At 43.4% G+C, this 15,653-nt stretch overlaps 1 protein-coding gene across 8 annotated transcripts in view; it reads left to right on the forward strand.

Annotated features, from left to right (window-relative positions):
- GRM7 (glutamate metabotropic receptor 7) overlaps positions 1 to 14,855 on the forward strand; it is a 270,139-nt gene extending 255,284 nt beyond the window's left edge. For 3 of the 8 annotated variants that reach the window (XM_083795477.1, XM_083795484.1, XM_083795482.1), the window contains one exon: positions 9,930 to 11,088. In XM_083795477.1, coding sequence (XP_083651603.1) covers positions 9,930 to 9,979 — 50 coding nt within the window. In that variant the 3' untranslated portion in view covers positions 9,980 to 11,088. Of the gene's footprint in view, positions 1 to 2,712; positions 2,818 to 8,446; positions 9,623 to 9,929; positions 11,089 to 11,630 lie in introns of those variants that run through there. The other 5 variants (XR_014571461.1, XM_083795480.1, XM_083795486.1 and 2 more) reach the window with 5 other exon arrangements.
- Positions 14,856 to 15,653: the final 798 nt, after the last annotated feature.

Consider the following 15,653-nt stretch of genomic DNA (forward strand, 5'->3'; position numbering starts at 1 on the left):
GCCAATCCCCTGGGTACAAGGCTCACTTCAAGTGTAGCTATATAATTCACTTCACTAGCGATGCAGGCTGAGTTTGCCTAGGGGCTATATAATAGACAGGGTAAATATCCATTTCTAAAAGGACTAATAAGAAGAAAGCCTTAAAGCAAAAATGTAGCCCTGGTTAGAATATGACAAATTTAGATGTGAAATATGTTTGTGTAAAGCGAGGGATGTGTGAACACTCCTTAGATAGAAATCCGTATGCAGCATTTACCCAGCCCTACTCTGTATATTACATTTGCATGCACTTGCATAAGCATAATTATTCTAATAATTTGAAGTGATTGTTTCATTTTTAATTGCATTCTGAAAGCAACGGAAGTGAACCAGGTGAATCCAGGTTATCAAATGTATGTAAAACAGCGCTGAAGTGCAAGATTGCTCGGGCTATTATTTTTGATTGTGCTCTGATGACATTAATCATTTTATTCAAGATTTCTGGGCATTAGCGTTCACCTTATGATTTCCTTCTGAGGTAGGAGCTTATAAACATTATCACTATTTTGCAGATTGGAAGCAAGGCACTGGAGCGGTATTCAGTGGTGAAACCTGGCTGGACATCTGGTTTCTAATCACCTTGTTTGAGCTTGTAGAGCTGAGCCAGTAGAGAAGCTGGCCTTGTCTTTCTGAGTCTTGTGTGTAGGCATATGGGGGAGGCTTGTTTGGTGTTTTTTTGGTTGGTTGGTTGGTTCATTGGGTTGGTTTGGTTTTTTGAGTGTTTTTTTGTTGTTGTTGTTTTTCCTTTTGAGGCGTTTGACCTTTTTGTGGTATCTCATAAGACTTCTAACCTTAAGTACTATGGTATGTGGTTCCACTAGATAAAATTTGCCTGTATGGTCCAACCTAATGCGCGATGATCTCAGCAGCGTTAGGATTTTCTTCACCACTTACCATCCCACCAGGTGCTCTCTGCAGCACTGAATTCCATGCTAGCACTTCTTCCTCGCAGCGACAGGTGAATTACAGTGGTGGGATACTTAAAAAAGCTACTGCCACCAGGTTGCTTTTGCTTCCCAAGTAGAGGTGGTACCGTTCTTCATATCCATTGTCCATTTTGGTGCATAGTCAGAGGAATGCGGTCAGACCACTTCCCACAAGCTGGCAGCGAGAGTGTCTGGTGTGCCTGGTGTGGATTTGCCCGCTCCTTGCATGGCAGTTTGGTGCAGCCTGTGCAGCAAATCAGGTTCTACAAAGGTAATTGCATTTTGTTGCAAAGTTTTTAAATGTATAGAAGCTGAAAATGAGAGGACAGTTATACTGTGAAAACTGCAAAGAAATATCTGAATATATATTTTTAATTTTTTAAAGCTAGTCAAATTATTTGTTCTACATTTAACTAATGAACCTTGTTTGGTTGTTTTTTTTTTTTTCCTGTTAAAATCTGCAGGACTTTTTTATTATTTATATTCACAAAACAGCTATCCTTAATTTGAAGAATTTTGCTTCAGGAACCTTATTCCATGTTTTTTTCATGGTTTTTGTGTACTTTTTTTTTTTTTTTCACAAGCTGTTTGCTTTATATAAATATACAAGGAAAAAAAAAAAAGCAATACTTTCATCTTCCTGACTACATAAATGTGTTTTCTTCCTCCCTGCTAGCAGGAATCTCACAGATAACATATTCTACGTTAAGCAGCAGGAACACCTCCTCTGCATGCCAAACCTACTGCAGACAGCCCTGACTCCTCCGTGGAGAGGTGCGCAGCCATGGCTGATACAGGCAATTTTTCAAGCTGCATTTTGCAAGCGTCTTCCAGCACTATCCTTTGAATACTTTAGCCAATCTAATGTACCTCAGCAAAGTCAAAACAGATCCCATAATGGCACTGGCAATTGTTTGATAGCAAAACTCATCGCTCAAAGAACATCTGAAGGAAATATTCAAATTACCTTCGGCAGACTTTTATGGCTATTCCTAATACCTGGTGCATTTTATTGTTTTGGTGGTAATCGCCTGGCAACCTACAGCACTTCAGTTCAAACGAATAAACCTTGAGAAGAGATTAGCGCTGAAAAAATCTCTAAGTTCTTAAAAAAGATCAGGCCCCAGGAGGAGCAGCTCCTCCAGGGCTGCCGATCGGCTGAGCGCAGGGAAGGTGGCACCAGCTCCCCCAGGGCTGGGGCTCATTGCTGGTGACTCAAGCTGCACAGGCAAACATCACTTCAGCGTATAAGTGGATTTAAATGTTATCTGCGCGGAAGGATCTTAGATGAATGGCTGCCTCCAAAGCCACAAGACTCGCGGCAGCAGGGGGAGGAACCCCTTGTCCCTGGCCGCTGGGAGCTGCGGGCTCCTCACGGCTGCAGCGGCCGTGGGGGTCCCTAGTCTGGGGGGGATGCTGGAGCCGCTCGGCCCGGCCACCAAGGGAAATGGCAAATGTGTGCTGCAGGTCAGCTCCGCCGTGCTCACTGTGCTCGCCTTTGGTTCTGCGGGTTTGCAGCTGACTGCTGAGGTTGCCCCGGCAGGTGGATGGGAAGGGGGCTGTCAGCAGTAGGAAAGTAAAAGCCAGGCTGGGGAAAAGCTGCTGGGAGCGAGGTCTGGCTTACTGGTATTCCAGACAAGCAGCAGCTTTTAAAATTATTTTTTTCTCCTTGCAACAGGTCTCCGCTCCCTCCCCCCCCACCCCCTTTTTTTTTCTCTTTGTTGTTGTTGTTGTTTTTTCCCTGCAGTTAAGCTACGTGGCTGTGCATGCCTCCCACCTCCAGAGAAGGGGCTTGCTGGGCACGGTGTGCCACCTCTGCGCCACCACCTGCACAGGGACAGGGCCAAGACGGGACAGGCACACAGCATGTACAGGGCTGCTCCGTTAGAGCACAGCTACAACTTAGACAAGCGTGCCTGTAATTAACGCAGCATTGCTTTAATCAAACTGCAGGCCAGTTGCGTAACTTCACTTACACACTAGTGCCTATGCCAAACTGGCCGAGCTCAGTCTGATCACGTCATACCTAAGACCTTAGGCTCGCAGAGGGCTTCTGACATCTCTGATGGGAAAACAGCCTCAGCGCAGTGGTGTGGGGAGCCTGGGGAGTTGCTGGCACTCCAACAGGCTGAAAGCTGGCTTTGTCATCCCTGCGGACAGCAGTGTCACTTCCATCCAGGAAGCTGGCTGCTCCAGCACGCTGCTGAAGTAAATTTAGAAAATATAGTCACTGTGGAAAGCGACATCGTACATTGAACTCCCTCACCCATAGATGAGAACAGAGATACACAAACGTGGTGGGGTACCTCCAGGAATGGCTTTTCTCTCGAGTGGACTAACCTCACCACGTGAGCTGCCGTGGGTTTAGGCCCACAAATGGGAAGTGCCAGTGACACAGCCTCAGGCCTCCTGTGCTCCCGGCTCGGGGCAGACTCATGACGGAGCTGCTATCCCGCCACCCCGGGGGCATTCACCATGTCACGTCGGGGCTCGTCCTCGCCTGGCACCGTCTTGTGCTCCTTACCACTGCAGCACCCACCCGACCTCGTCATACGGCGGTGTGGAAACGCTCCCCTACATTACCAGCAACAACTGTCGACGGTGCTGCTGTTTCTGGACTCACAAATCCACAAGAAGAGGTGAGGGTTGCTAAGCAACTCGGCCCCTTTTTCCTCCTATGCCATTTCAGTTCCTTCTCAGTTTTATGCTCCGTGTCTGCGGCTGCTTAATTTGATCCTATTTGCAGTGACAATTTAGGGTCTTGTGCCTTGGATACCAATTCACACAAAATGTACTGACGGTCACACTTAAAAAGCACATTTGGGTTTGGAGCTTGTGAAACTGAAATGAGAACTTGGGCTTGCTTCCTGCTGGAGCGGTGTTCTCCAGCCCTCGCCGTACTGTCCTGGGGCCATGAGCTCTCCCCGTGCTCCTCTCTGTCCTCCTGAGCAATCTTTGATGGCATTTAATGAACTAATTATACTGCTCAGAGATTCCTGCTCTGCTACTGAATTAGCCAGCCTCAGGCCTCTCGCTCGCTCACTCTCACTCCGTGTATTTTTGCTGCTGCTGTAACATGCAGAACATCCGTCACTAAAATCTAAGCTCGCATTTCCTGAGCATTCTTTAGCTGAAATTCCTGATGGGCAGAGCATGCGAGAGGGCACGGCAATTGCACACGGCAAGTAAAAAGTCAGCAGTGTTACCATGTACGGTACCTAACAGAACTGAGGTGTCTGGAAAACAAGTGTTTATGTTTCTCCCAAAGAGGCAGTGACAAGGTGGGATTTCCAAGCGCTTTGAGTTCTCTTGGGTAACACCCGTGGGAGCATACCCTTGTCCTGGCCTTGGGTTTCGTGTTGCTGGGAAGAGGGGGCTGCACTGCTGCCTGCAGGAATCTGCCGCAGCGTTTCCAGGCAGGTATTGCCCTTATGGCTCTCAGAATTTAACGGTGAGATCGCTCTCAATACTGCCCAAAACGACAAAGAAAACCAATTTCCAAGAGCTAAGCAGAGAGATAAAATCATATTAAGAATTTTGAAACATTAAAAAACGTAAGGAAAAAGCAAACTTAAAATACAACTGACACCACCCACTTTCATTCTGGCTTTGATTTTCTAGCATTTTGTGGAGATTACAAGTCATATATTAGTAATACATGCCATAATGCACAGCGTGTCATGAGAGTAGCTAAACAGATATGTGACGACTATATAAATCTATACAGTTCTATTTCATAATTGTTTTTCTATTAATTTCCAAAGCGCATTTACTCTCTAAGCAGTCCTTGCCCCTCTTTATGGAGTTCTGCATAACATGCTTTTTCAACCCTCACTCTGGCCTGTTCTGGTTTTCCCTCCACCAGGCACTTCAGAAATTCCTAAAGAAAATCAATCCAGTTATCCTACATGGGGAATCTGGAGGGCCATGCTCATCAGAATATGCTCTGCACATATTAGAAAATGAATAAAAATCGACCTTAACATCCATTCTTCTTAATGTGCTGCTGCCAGGTATATTGCAGTTCAGCAAGGCTTTTAAGCAGAACTGAAAATTATTCATAAGCTCAGCTGAGTGCTTTGGGTACCGCAATGTTTTCTACATACTTAACAGAGGCACATTCCACACTACACTGCGGGAGCTGTGAAGAACAGGTGGAGGATAAAATTACACGAGTAGAAAGGACCCATTCCCACAGCATTTATCCTCTGAGCAGGACCCTGTCCTCCAGGTGGCATGTCAAATACAGGGCCTGGGCGTGGGGATGGATTGTGTGTCTGCTGTCAGGAGCTGGAGGGCCAGGGAGCCGGCAGCACCGTGTGGCACTGAGGTATCGCTCCTTCGGCGTTCGGGTGAGGACCAGCCGCCTGTGCTGCAGCAGAAAGCGACAGAGCGGCTGTCGTTGTCTGTGAACTTGTCACCAGGTTGCCATCAGGCCATTTGTGTGCCGGATAAATTAGTAATCAGGAAAAAGAAACAATCTCTTTAGCAACTTCTCGCTCCCTGTTGTAATTCGTGATCTGCTGACAAACCTCTTGGCGACTCAAACAACGCTGCTATTTATGGTTGCGTTCGGCGTCGAATCGCTAATTGTTGCTGCTTTGCTGAGAGTGACAAGGAAATATGACAGCTAAATATGATATAATTTATGAGAAGAGAAGGCTGTAATGCAATTATGGAGGAACACACTTTTTTACTAATGTTATATTTGTAATTTAATATATTCGTATTCTATTATTAAAACATGAGGTTCTGTGTGCTAATCTGCATAAAAGTCAGGCAGTTCGAGCTGCATTTCGGAGACAAGCAACTACTCCCAACACAGGCAGTGAAGTATTTTTTATACAAGTGTAGGCATCTGTATAGTAGATAAGTTGCCAATAGAGTATATGGTAGGGAGCACAACAGTAGAGATAAGAAAATGTGATGTAAGGGTTTATTTACATTTAGATATTAAATTTAAATTTTGTCGGGTTTTGGAAAAGCATGTAAAAATATTTAGGTTTGTTGCTTTCAATTCCTTCTCATGTATTCCCTGGTTAAAGGCAGCAGAACATGCGGCTAGCTCTGTCTTTCAGCACAGAGCCACAGGGAGCCACGTGTATCTATTTCCCCTTTAAATGTACCAGAAGTGGAGTCTAATAATGAGCCACAGCTTTACCCGGCATGGATGATACAGCTTTCCAAGGGGAAAAAAAAAAAAAAAAAAAAAGAAGAAGAAAAAAAGGTGAGGTAAGCATGATATGCCACAGCAACTACAAAGGAAATCAGAGCAGAAGATCCAGGTTCACAGCCATCATGATGTCAGCTCTTGTTCAGTGCTGGAAGTACCAAGGCCATGCTTCATACCATTGATAGCTTGAGATGCCTGTAGGCTGTAATAAAATTCATCTTCCGCACTGTAAATCTTTTCTCCTTAAGCTTGGCAGAGGTAACAAATGTGCATAAAATTGAAGTGAAAGTGATTAAATCTCACTCTGAGCAAGTATTGACAGATCTGCCTTGCTTTTGGATGCTGTGGGAGCTTCTTTCTTTGTGGCCTGTGCTCAAGATAATGAAAACCAGTCAAGTGATGAAACTTATATATCCAAAGAGGATTTTCACTTCTGTGTATTTGTTTTTAATATGTTGTTGGCACAGGTAATGCAGTTACTTCAAATCCTGTTATCCACTTCTGGCAGGGGACAGGTCTACACTATCACTGCCCCCACCACCTGTCAGGCAGGTCAGATAATAGTTCAAAAGGGAAGAGTTTTAATAAATTCTTGTGTTTTAAAGAAATGCTGATATTTCCATGTGGCAATACACAGGCTCATTTCCATAATTTAGAGTAAGTGTGAACACATCCTTCTTGCTGGCTTGTGTGGCTGCAGGCTGCATGAGGGCATCCTGAACTGGGTGCTTGCACGTGAGGAGAGTGGGGCTCTGTTCATGGAGAAGAGGAAAAAGTACAGTGCGTAACTAAGAGGACAACTCGCTCAAGTGCAAGTGTCAGTTGTTGCTTTCTTGTACGCAATGACATTGGTCTCAGGAAATGGGGATGCAGCTGATATGTGTATCTGTACAGAAGGCACGGTGCAGCATTGTGCATTCTGCATGCCACAGCTATTGGCTCACCTCCAATACATCTAAGTCAGTGGCCAGCTGATGTTGACATAATTATATGTATATTAATTACCATGTATATGTTACGTGCAAGAAGACAATCTGTTTTCACTGTTGGAAAGTCATCATCTATTAACGCTTAACAACAACACAGTGTATGAGATCTGTATCTATTTTCTATTTAAAGAACAGGGAATGCTCATGTATCGTGGATTAAAGCATGGTGAATTCTGGTGATGCTGATGTTTCGTTAGCATTCCCCGTTTTCATGTAAATTAATTTCTTTGAGAAAAATCAAATCCGTACCTGGTGCTAATTGCCCAATAATAATGAATATCTGACACTCCATAGAGACTCAGTTGAGGTAGACTGTTATTGAAGTCTTCATATCAAGACTGGAGCTTGTCTAGAAGGCACACTTCAACTAAGCTTCAAGATACTGGAGTTAATGCAGGAGCAGAGCTTGGAAATGTACCAGCTATGTAATGAGAGATGTGATCTCCTCTAGCCTAGCAGTCTCAAGAAACAGGGAAAAATGTCTTTCCTCTCCGAAAATAACCATGAAGCTTCTATTGATCACGTTATCTGAATTATGGATGATACTTTTGTCAACTACATTTTTCTGTTGAAACAGAGAAGTGCAAGAGATAATTTTATTGTCTAGAGCTGGGATACGTGGAGCCCATCTTTTCACGGGGAAGTTACAGAAGTGTACACTATCAAAAATATTGCTTAGTTGAATTCACTTCGCACTGGTGGTTCATTGTCATATTGAAAATGAGGAATGAGAGGCTGTGGTAGAATTTGTGAGAAAACTCATCTGGCAAAATTTCAGGTTTGCTGAGTGAAGTGAAAGCCCTGTAAGCATTAGAGGGGGTGACGTTATATGAACCGGCAATGGAGAGTATCAAAATCCCTTTCCTTAATATAGGAACTCTGCTCCTATTTGAAATTGGAGCATGTAATGAATAAAGCTGAAGTAGATCACAAAATAATACATGTAATTACTTTGCAACCCATTTCCTGGTTATACATTTTTTTTCCACTGCATTTTACCTCACTTCAGCATTTGATAGTATACCACAGTTTATTGGATATTTGTGGTCTAGTCTTGCAGAATAATGAGTTTTATCTTCCCATGTGTTGAGTACCTTCATGCCCCAGAGAAGTTAATGGGAAATGAAGAAGATCAGCATTTTGCAGGATCAGACCTTGATTGAACACACAGCACTAATTCCTGTGTAGAACATGGTACAACAGATAAATGGGGTTTGAGAATAATACTGTTAAAGTAGGTTCTTTAGAACAGGAGGTTCTTTAATGACAATCTTGAAAATACCTAGAAGTAAAAATGCTTTTTTTCTTTTTCTATAAAGAAGATAGTGAACACTGTGAAAAATATATACATTTGACTGCACCTTCATTCATAATAATCTCAAAATATTCTTTACTGTTGGTGGAGAGCCTATCCTTATTGAAGTAAGTATTTCTGAAAAGCATGCCACCTGAAAAATTAATGGTGGTCTCTGATTAATAATGCTTCTGACTGTAAGACACGCCAAGGGCAAAAAGGCCCCGACTTTGAGTAGCAAAGGGGGGCGTGTCTGGTGTCTGAGGCAGTCAGGATGCTCTGAAGGGCTGGTCCCACCTCCTCGCTTGGCAAGGGCAGTGGCCAAGGCAGAAAAAAGCGAAATGTTTTCAGCAGTCCCAGAAAATCAGCCGCATCCCTTTCTCTTACTTATCTTCCAGATGTGTATCAGGGGATGCTCTGAGGCTCAGGTTTGTTTATATATTCAGTTACTCTGTGCATAGTTGATCATAATTCACATTAATGTATTTTGTTGACTCAAAGTTGCTCTAAAAAAAAGAAAACACAAATGCTGAATAAGAATAGTTGATAATAACAGCAATGATTGGTAATGCTAACTTTTTGAGACTATCCAGAGTATAAACTGGTCTCACGATAACTCATTTAGTCAGAATATTGGATTTTAATCTTTCCAGCAAGAGCATGCATACTTCATACACATGTTTTTTTTAGAGCAGTGAGTAAGAAGAGAAAGACCTTCTCTGTATTCACTGGAACACAGTTCAATATAAAATGCCATAGGCCCAGTACATGTAGTTACATCCTCATTACAGAATTTACATATAAATAGTGATATTTTTGTTAACATGCCTGATGCAGAACATGTTATCATGGTCCCTAAACTGTCAGTGTTGCCAAGGTATTGCACAATATTGTGCTTTGTATTTAGCTGTAAATATTTTCCATTTTTACTGACAGCAATGTGGAGCATCATTCATGAAGTAGTTACTGACTAGTTTTAGTTTATGTTTGCAAACAGATTTGAATTGAAGGTCATAATTAGGAAAGCAGATACCTTGATCCCCACATGGTAAAAATCTCAGAAGTTGTAAATCCTGAATAAGAGATTTTTTTTTCCCCATGGGAAGACCAAACTTAGTCCAGGAGATATAAGAAGCTGGAGAGAATGTCACTATTCTTTCCAAAAAAATTTATAATGTCATCTAGTTATGGCGTCAGAGCAGTGAAGCCAAACAAACTGCGAGAGCATAAAAAAATCAGTCTCTGGGTAGTTCTGCTGGTAGTGATAGCGAGACAGCCCTTCAGCTGCCGTAGCAGCAGCCTGCCCGGACTCACGTCAGTGAGCACGGCCGTGCAAAGAGACGGGCTCGCTGCTAACGCCACCAACGCAGCACAGCTGCCGCCCAGTCCCGTGCTATCTCAGGTGGCTTTCCTCGGGGCTGCCTGCCCAAACGAAGGACCAGCGAGAAGCCCCTTCAAAGCGTCTCTCTGCCGACTGCTTTGGTGACCGTCTGCCGGTTTTCTTTCAGGCCCTGCTGCAAAAAAGAAGTACGTCAGTTATAACAACCTGGTTATCTAGCCCGCTCAGCCACGTGGCGCGGAGGACGGAGGAGGACTTCCACCCGCCGCGGGCACAGGCCTCCTCCTGGCCGCGGGGCGCCCGCGCCGGGCGGCGGAGGCCAGGCCACACGCGAGGAGCCACGCTCCCCACGGCCGCTCCGTGAAGGCCCCGCGTCGCCCTCGGCTCAGCGGGGCGCGGGCGCTGCCGTGGGCCCTGGCCCTGGCCTGGCCCTGGCCCTGCTCCGTCCGCGGGAGCCGCCGTGCCCACGCGCCGCCTGCCACGCGGGAGGAGCGGCTCCCCGGGGGACCGCGTGCGGCTGCGAGGACTCACAGGGGCTAATTCTGTCTTTATATGTACTTCCAGACTGCAAGTTTTTGAACTTTCTGTACAGTTTGTGAGGATTTTTTGCATATGGCCATCCATGTCGTTCCGAGTTCACTGTTTGTTTTTTGAATGCACAGTTTCATTGAGGCCCTGTTCTCTCAGACTTAGAACATTAAAAAAATTAAAAATCTAAGGATTTAAAAGACCTATGTACATGACTTGTATGATTGCTACTGTATCACTGCAATCCATATACGTTATTTTTTTTAATGAAACAAACAAAAGAATTTAAAGACCAAAAACTGTGCTGGCGAAGTTAGCCCCCACCCCCCCCACCCGCCCCCTTCACAACTTCGATGGGCTGCAGAGGAAGCAGACAGGATTTTTGCTGAGTTTTAGTACAGGTCTTGATATTTGGAATGCATGCCAGTAATGTATTTTATGGTACATGTTAATAATTTATGTTTGATATTTGTATTTGTGTTCTATTTTGTTATTTTATTTAAAGTATATGACTATTTTGCAATAATTTCAATAATTCTTATGATATTTGGAAGAAAGAATATGGCTTTTACATGTCTTGAAGTTTTTTTCTTTGTTGATGCCCCACCATGATTGACCAGTGTGATAAGGACTTACAAAAGCATGTATGTTTTATACTGTTTGTAATAAGTAATTTCGTTAATCTTGCTGCTTATGTGCCAATTTAGTGAAACCGATCTTTGCCGCAAACTCCTCCCTTCCTTTCCATTCTCTCGATCCTGTGATATTATCCAAGAATGTATCAATAAAGGGTTTTGGTTAACTTTTTTTTATTTACTCCAATAAATATATTTTTTCAGTTGTTCCCTCCCCCTCCCCCCTTGTGACTACAGTTTATTTCATGGTGGTGTCAGACAAGGAAAGCCCAACGCCCGACGGAGAGGCCCTCGGGCTCTGTGCCCAGCGTGATTCTGGAAGGAGCTGGGGGAGCTGCTCCTCAGTAAGACCTGAACCACAGCTGCTGAAAGAAATCCTGTTTAACGTGTGCCAGACTGGGCCTCAAAACTGAAGCCATCCACAGCACAGGCAGCTTCTCAAAATGTAATCTGTGCATGCTTTTCTCCTCACGTCTCCGCCAGCGCAGCCCTGATGAGTCTGAACAAAAGGGCTCAGTCACTCTTCGGCCCCATCACATCGGATGGGGGGCATGAGCTGAAACTGGTGTGCAGGGGCAGAATGGAGGAACACAGAAGTGGGGAAAGCCAAAATGAATGTGGCTCTGGCAACAGGGATAGTGCAGGAAGTGCTTCTGTTACCTCTGAGACCATGTATCATTATTATTATTGTTGTTATTATATCACAGAGCTGCACAGACGTATTACGGACCCTTTCAAGAGCAGAGACAGCATGCTAACCCAAAGTGTTCAACTTTGTTCTCAATGAGAGATTTCAGCAAATGTGGTAGGTATGGTAAGCTCCTTTCAGGGAGAAAAAATAAAATGCATTTTTAAGCACTAGGATCCAGAACAAACCCCAGAAACTAATGTTTAGTCACGCAGAGAAAGTCCTCCTGTCTGTGTTTCTTGGTCTCTGAAGCTCCCTTCCACTGTTGAGTCTTCTTTATGACTTTGAAGGATATTATTTTCAACAGCCACTAAAAAGCAGTTAAATCAACAGCTACTGAAAGTCAATCTACCAGGCAATTGTTGAGTGAGCTGGGGGAAAAAAGGGAAAGGATTTAGACAAGAGGTGAGAGGAAACTCATTCAAATTGCAGCACAGCACCTGCACGCTGCCTTCAGCATAGTAACAGTATTTTGGGTGCAATGTGACGATTACTTTGGAAAGTATTTAGCCTCCCATTTTCTCTAGACAACTTGATCAATTACACTGATGAAGTTAATCAGCATCAAAAGAGACTTTGACAGCTGCAGGATGGGCCACAGTGCATAGTGATGAAGACCTCTGTGTCAGACCTTGATTGACTCTTCATGCGTATAAGCATGTGGGCTGGATAGATCCTGGTAAGGCCTTCTTGTGGTTGTTTTAATATTCATAGATATAATAATGAATTACAGCAGACAAAAGATTAAATTCTGCTCAAGTAAAGGCTTTGTTAGCAAGAAATGAATTATCAGCCCAACAAATAATGAAGACAGAGAGGCTCTGCAACATTATCCATTTTCTCTGTGCTGTCCATAATCACAAGGACAGCATCCAGCTAAAATAAGTATGTTGCTATCAAACAGTGATTCTTGCTCAAACTAAGACCTTTTTTTTTTTTTTTCTGAATGGGAAAAAAAAAGGTTTGTTTTTTTTTGTTTTTCCTTTTTTGGAGTGGGGGGGGTCATGGGGAGGAGATGGAGGAAATGGTGCTGTTGAGATGAAGTGCTGTGGATTCCTTTTTAATTTGTTCACCCAGGTGATGTTGCATTAGATCCAACAGCAACTAAAATCTGAGCATTTCATTTTCCTGCTTATTTTATTTATACCCAGGTATGGGTGTCACGCAGGTGCACACACACAGGCACGCACAAAGTGACTGTGGCAGCCCAAAGCCTCTAGTTCATGAGCTGCATTGTTCGCTAAAGGTGAGCTGGCTGATGTTTTATACATCTTACTGCAGTTGGCGCAGCATTTCCTTTGAACATGCACAGACCCTGCATCAAAGTTCTCTATCATTTACTTTACGTTAACACAGTCAGTCTTAAATGATTTATCCAGCCTGAAAAGCTTTCTAGCCTGATCACTGCCTGAAAACGTAAGTAAATCAAGGAGGAATGAAAAGTCTGGAAATATTTTCATATGTCAAAGTACTACACGGAATGTGCTCGCTTTGATCAGTGTCATTCACCAGTGTCTTCTACAAGCAGCTTTCTGCTGAAGCCAGTGCAGGCCAGCTCCTGTGGGTACAGCTTCCCTGCTGGGACAACTGGAAGTGCAGCGTCTGACCAGTTTCTCCATGCACAGCGTGTAGAATTCAGGAAAGCAGACCTGTATTCATACATCTCTGCTATACCTAACTATATAGTGAAGTACATTAAAAGCTATATATGTGTGTGTGTATGTACCTTCATATATAGATAACTATATGTGTTGCATACATAAATACATATAATTTATTATCTATATAAAGTTATGCTTTTATTAACATATTTATGGATGAGTATTGGTGTTTAATAATATAAATACATTATTAAGTTTTTGAGTCACCACTCTCTCTCCACCACTATATATTAAAACTCTGAAGTGAGTCACAGAGGTGAGTAGCAGAGGCAGTGTTCTAGCAGCTTTGATGCGGTGAAGATGTTACGTTGCAGAACGTTGATCTTTTTTTTTTTTATCTTAGAAGCTACACCATGCTATTACACCCACACATTTTCAAACCAAAACTGAGCCCTTAGCTCCATTTAGAGTCCTTTATTTTACAATCAACTGTACTTACCAGCAGTGCAGCGTTACCTTTGTTTTCATAGCTTCATCTTATTAACAATTCCCTGCACATTTGTATCAATACTGGTTTTTTGTCCTGTAGCTGTGAACTGAAAATATGCATGTGTAGCATCACGTATTCTGGCATGTAAATGATAGCTGTTGATGACGTGCCATTCCCTGAGTAAGAAGGACTCAGTTTAGACAAGGAAAGCTTGTGGGATTTTCCCACCACAAAAGCCATGAGCTTATGTTAGAGCACGCAACAAGAAATGTGTAGAACTAAATAAAGCTAGCTCTTCCATGGCTATAAAGGAGACAGACAGACGAACACTCAAGGCAATCATAAGTTAAGTGCACAAGAGCACACCCGGTAGAGCTGCAGCCACCAGGGCCGGGGAGAACACCCCGCAGCACTGCTGGTGCTGTGGGGCGCAGCAGATTATCTGCACGTGTGCACACAGCCTCCGGCATGCAATAGAGAGCAAACGCCCAAGGGAATACATTTTTCACTTACGTCGTGATGAACATACTGTGAAAAAAGCCTCTGTGATTACATTAAAAAACAATCCCGAAGAACGGGAGTGGGTTCTTCTCTTGACATTTATTATTTAGACTGAATCCAACCCAAACTGTATTAGTATGTTAATGCCAAGTTTATTGTTCATAAATACCATTGCAGAGTTAAGTTTTCTGGACATGCTATATGATAGATAATGACAATTATTTAGGCTGAGTCAGAGCCTAGTCTTTATTTGTGACATTAATTGCCTTTATATATAATTAAATGCACTATAATGCTTCCATATACAGAGTCTGTGCATCCATGAAAGTACTAATCAAACATTTTTATTAATTTCTAAGAGCTTTTTGTAAAGGCTTTGATACAGTTGAGTGTTTTTCAGTAAACAGTCTTTTTGATAAGATGCTTAGCAAAATGTTTTTATAATTGCTCTTTGTGCTACACGTGTAATTAATATTATTTATAACAGATTAATGAAGGCGAGGGGTGAGACGCTGCCTCACCCAGCTGGGCGGGCATCCTGCCTTTGCCTCCCCCGGAGTCAGGATTCCACCATCAGCCCACAGTGTACCCGGCCCTTCCAAAACTGCTTCAAAAAGATGGATTTTGGCTATGCTGAGGGCGGCTGTGTGCATGACATTATAAAAGCTTGAGGCCGGTTGAATTCAGGCCATGCCCTGGGGGCCTGTTTCTGTCAGTTCTTCACCTTCACCCCAGGAGGTTTCCTTGCTGCACTGCTGCCCCTGCACAGCCCCTGCCCCTGCACCCATGCACCGCATTTTGGGGGTGCTTGCTTTGAGCCTGGGTCAGCGTTTTTCAGAAAGGTCCCATTTGCTGCATGCCCAGTATTTACAGCCCAGCATTTTTTGGGGTGCCCGCAGGAGCAGGAAGCCATGCCGCCCGCACCACTGGGGTTGCCCAGTACCGCGACTGGTAAATCAGCGAGCTCCAGCAGGAAGCGCGATCGCGTTGCCTTAACGAGCGCTGTTAGCGTGTGCATGGCAGTGCCCTTATTTTCCAATATTTCTATTTATTTCTTTTTCACTGTCTCAATATAGCCATTGAGCTTTGTATTTTTATCAGGCATTTATTTTCAGAAACAGTTTTATTTTAAGTAACTGCTTTATTTTTAAGGAGAATTTTACTGCCTGAGAACTCTCACTTTTTTCCCTTAAGAATGATCTCAACTTCATTTTTTTCCCCCAGTGTTTTTTTTTATTTTTTTTTGTGCTTGTAGTATACTTGGCTGTATATAATGTACAAAAATAAAAATAGTCCCTGTATGAAATAAAAACAGTACTGGCTTTCCCTTCCAACTGCTGCTGGAAACTTGGAAGGGCTAGGCTGTATTTTGCACTGCTTAGCAGAAGAGCCCATGTGCAGCATATGCCAATGCCTTTAATCCTCTCTTGGTCATTAGGACCAAGAAAAA

The sequence above is a fragment of the Anser anser genome (assembly GCF_964211835.1).
Source record: "Anser anser genome assembly, chromosome: 12".
Classification (NCBI taxonomy): domain Eukaryota; kingdom Metazoa; phylum Chordata; class Aves; order Anseriformes; family Anatidae; genus Anser; species Anser anser.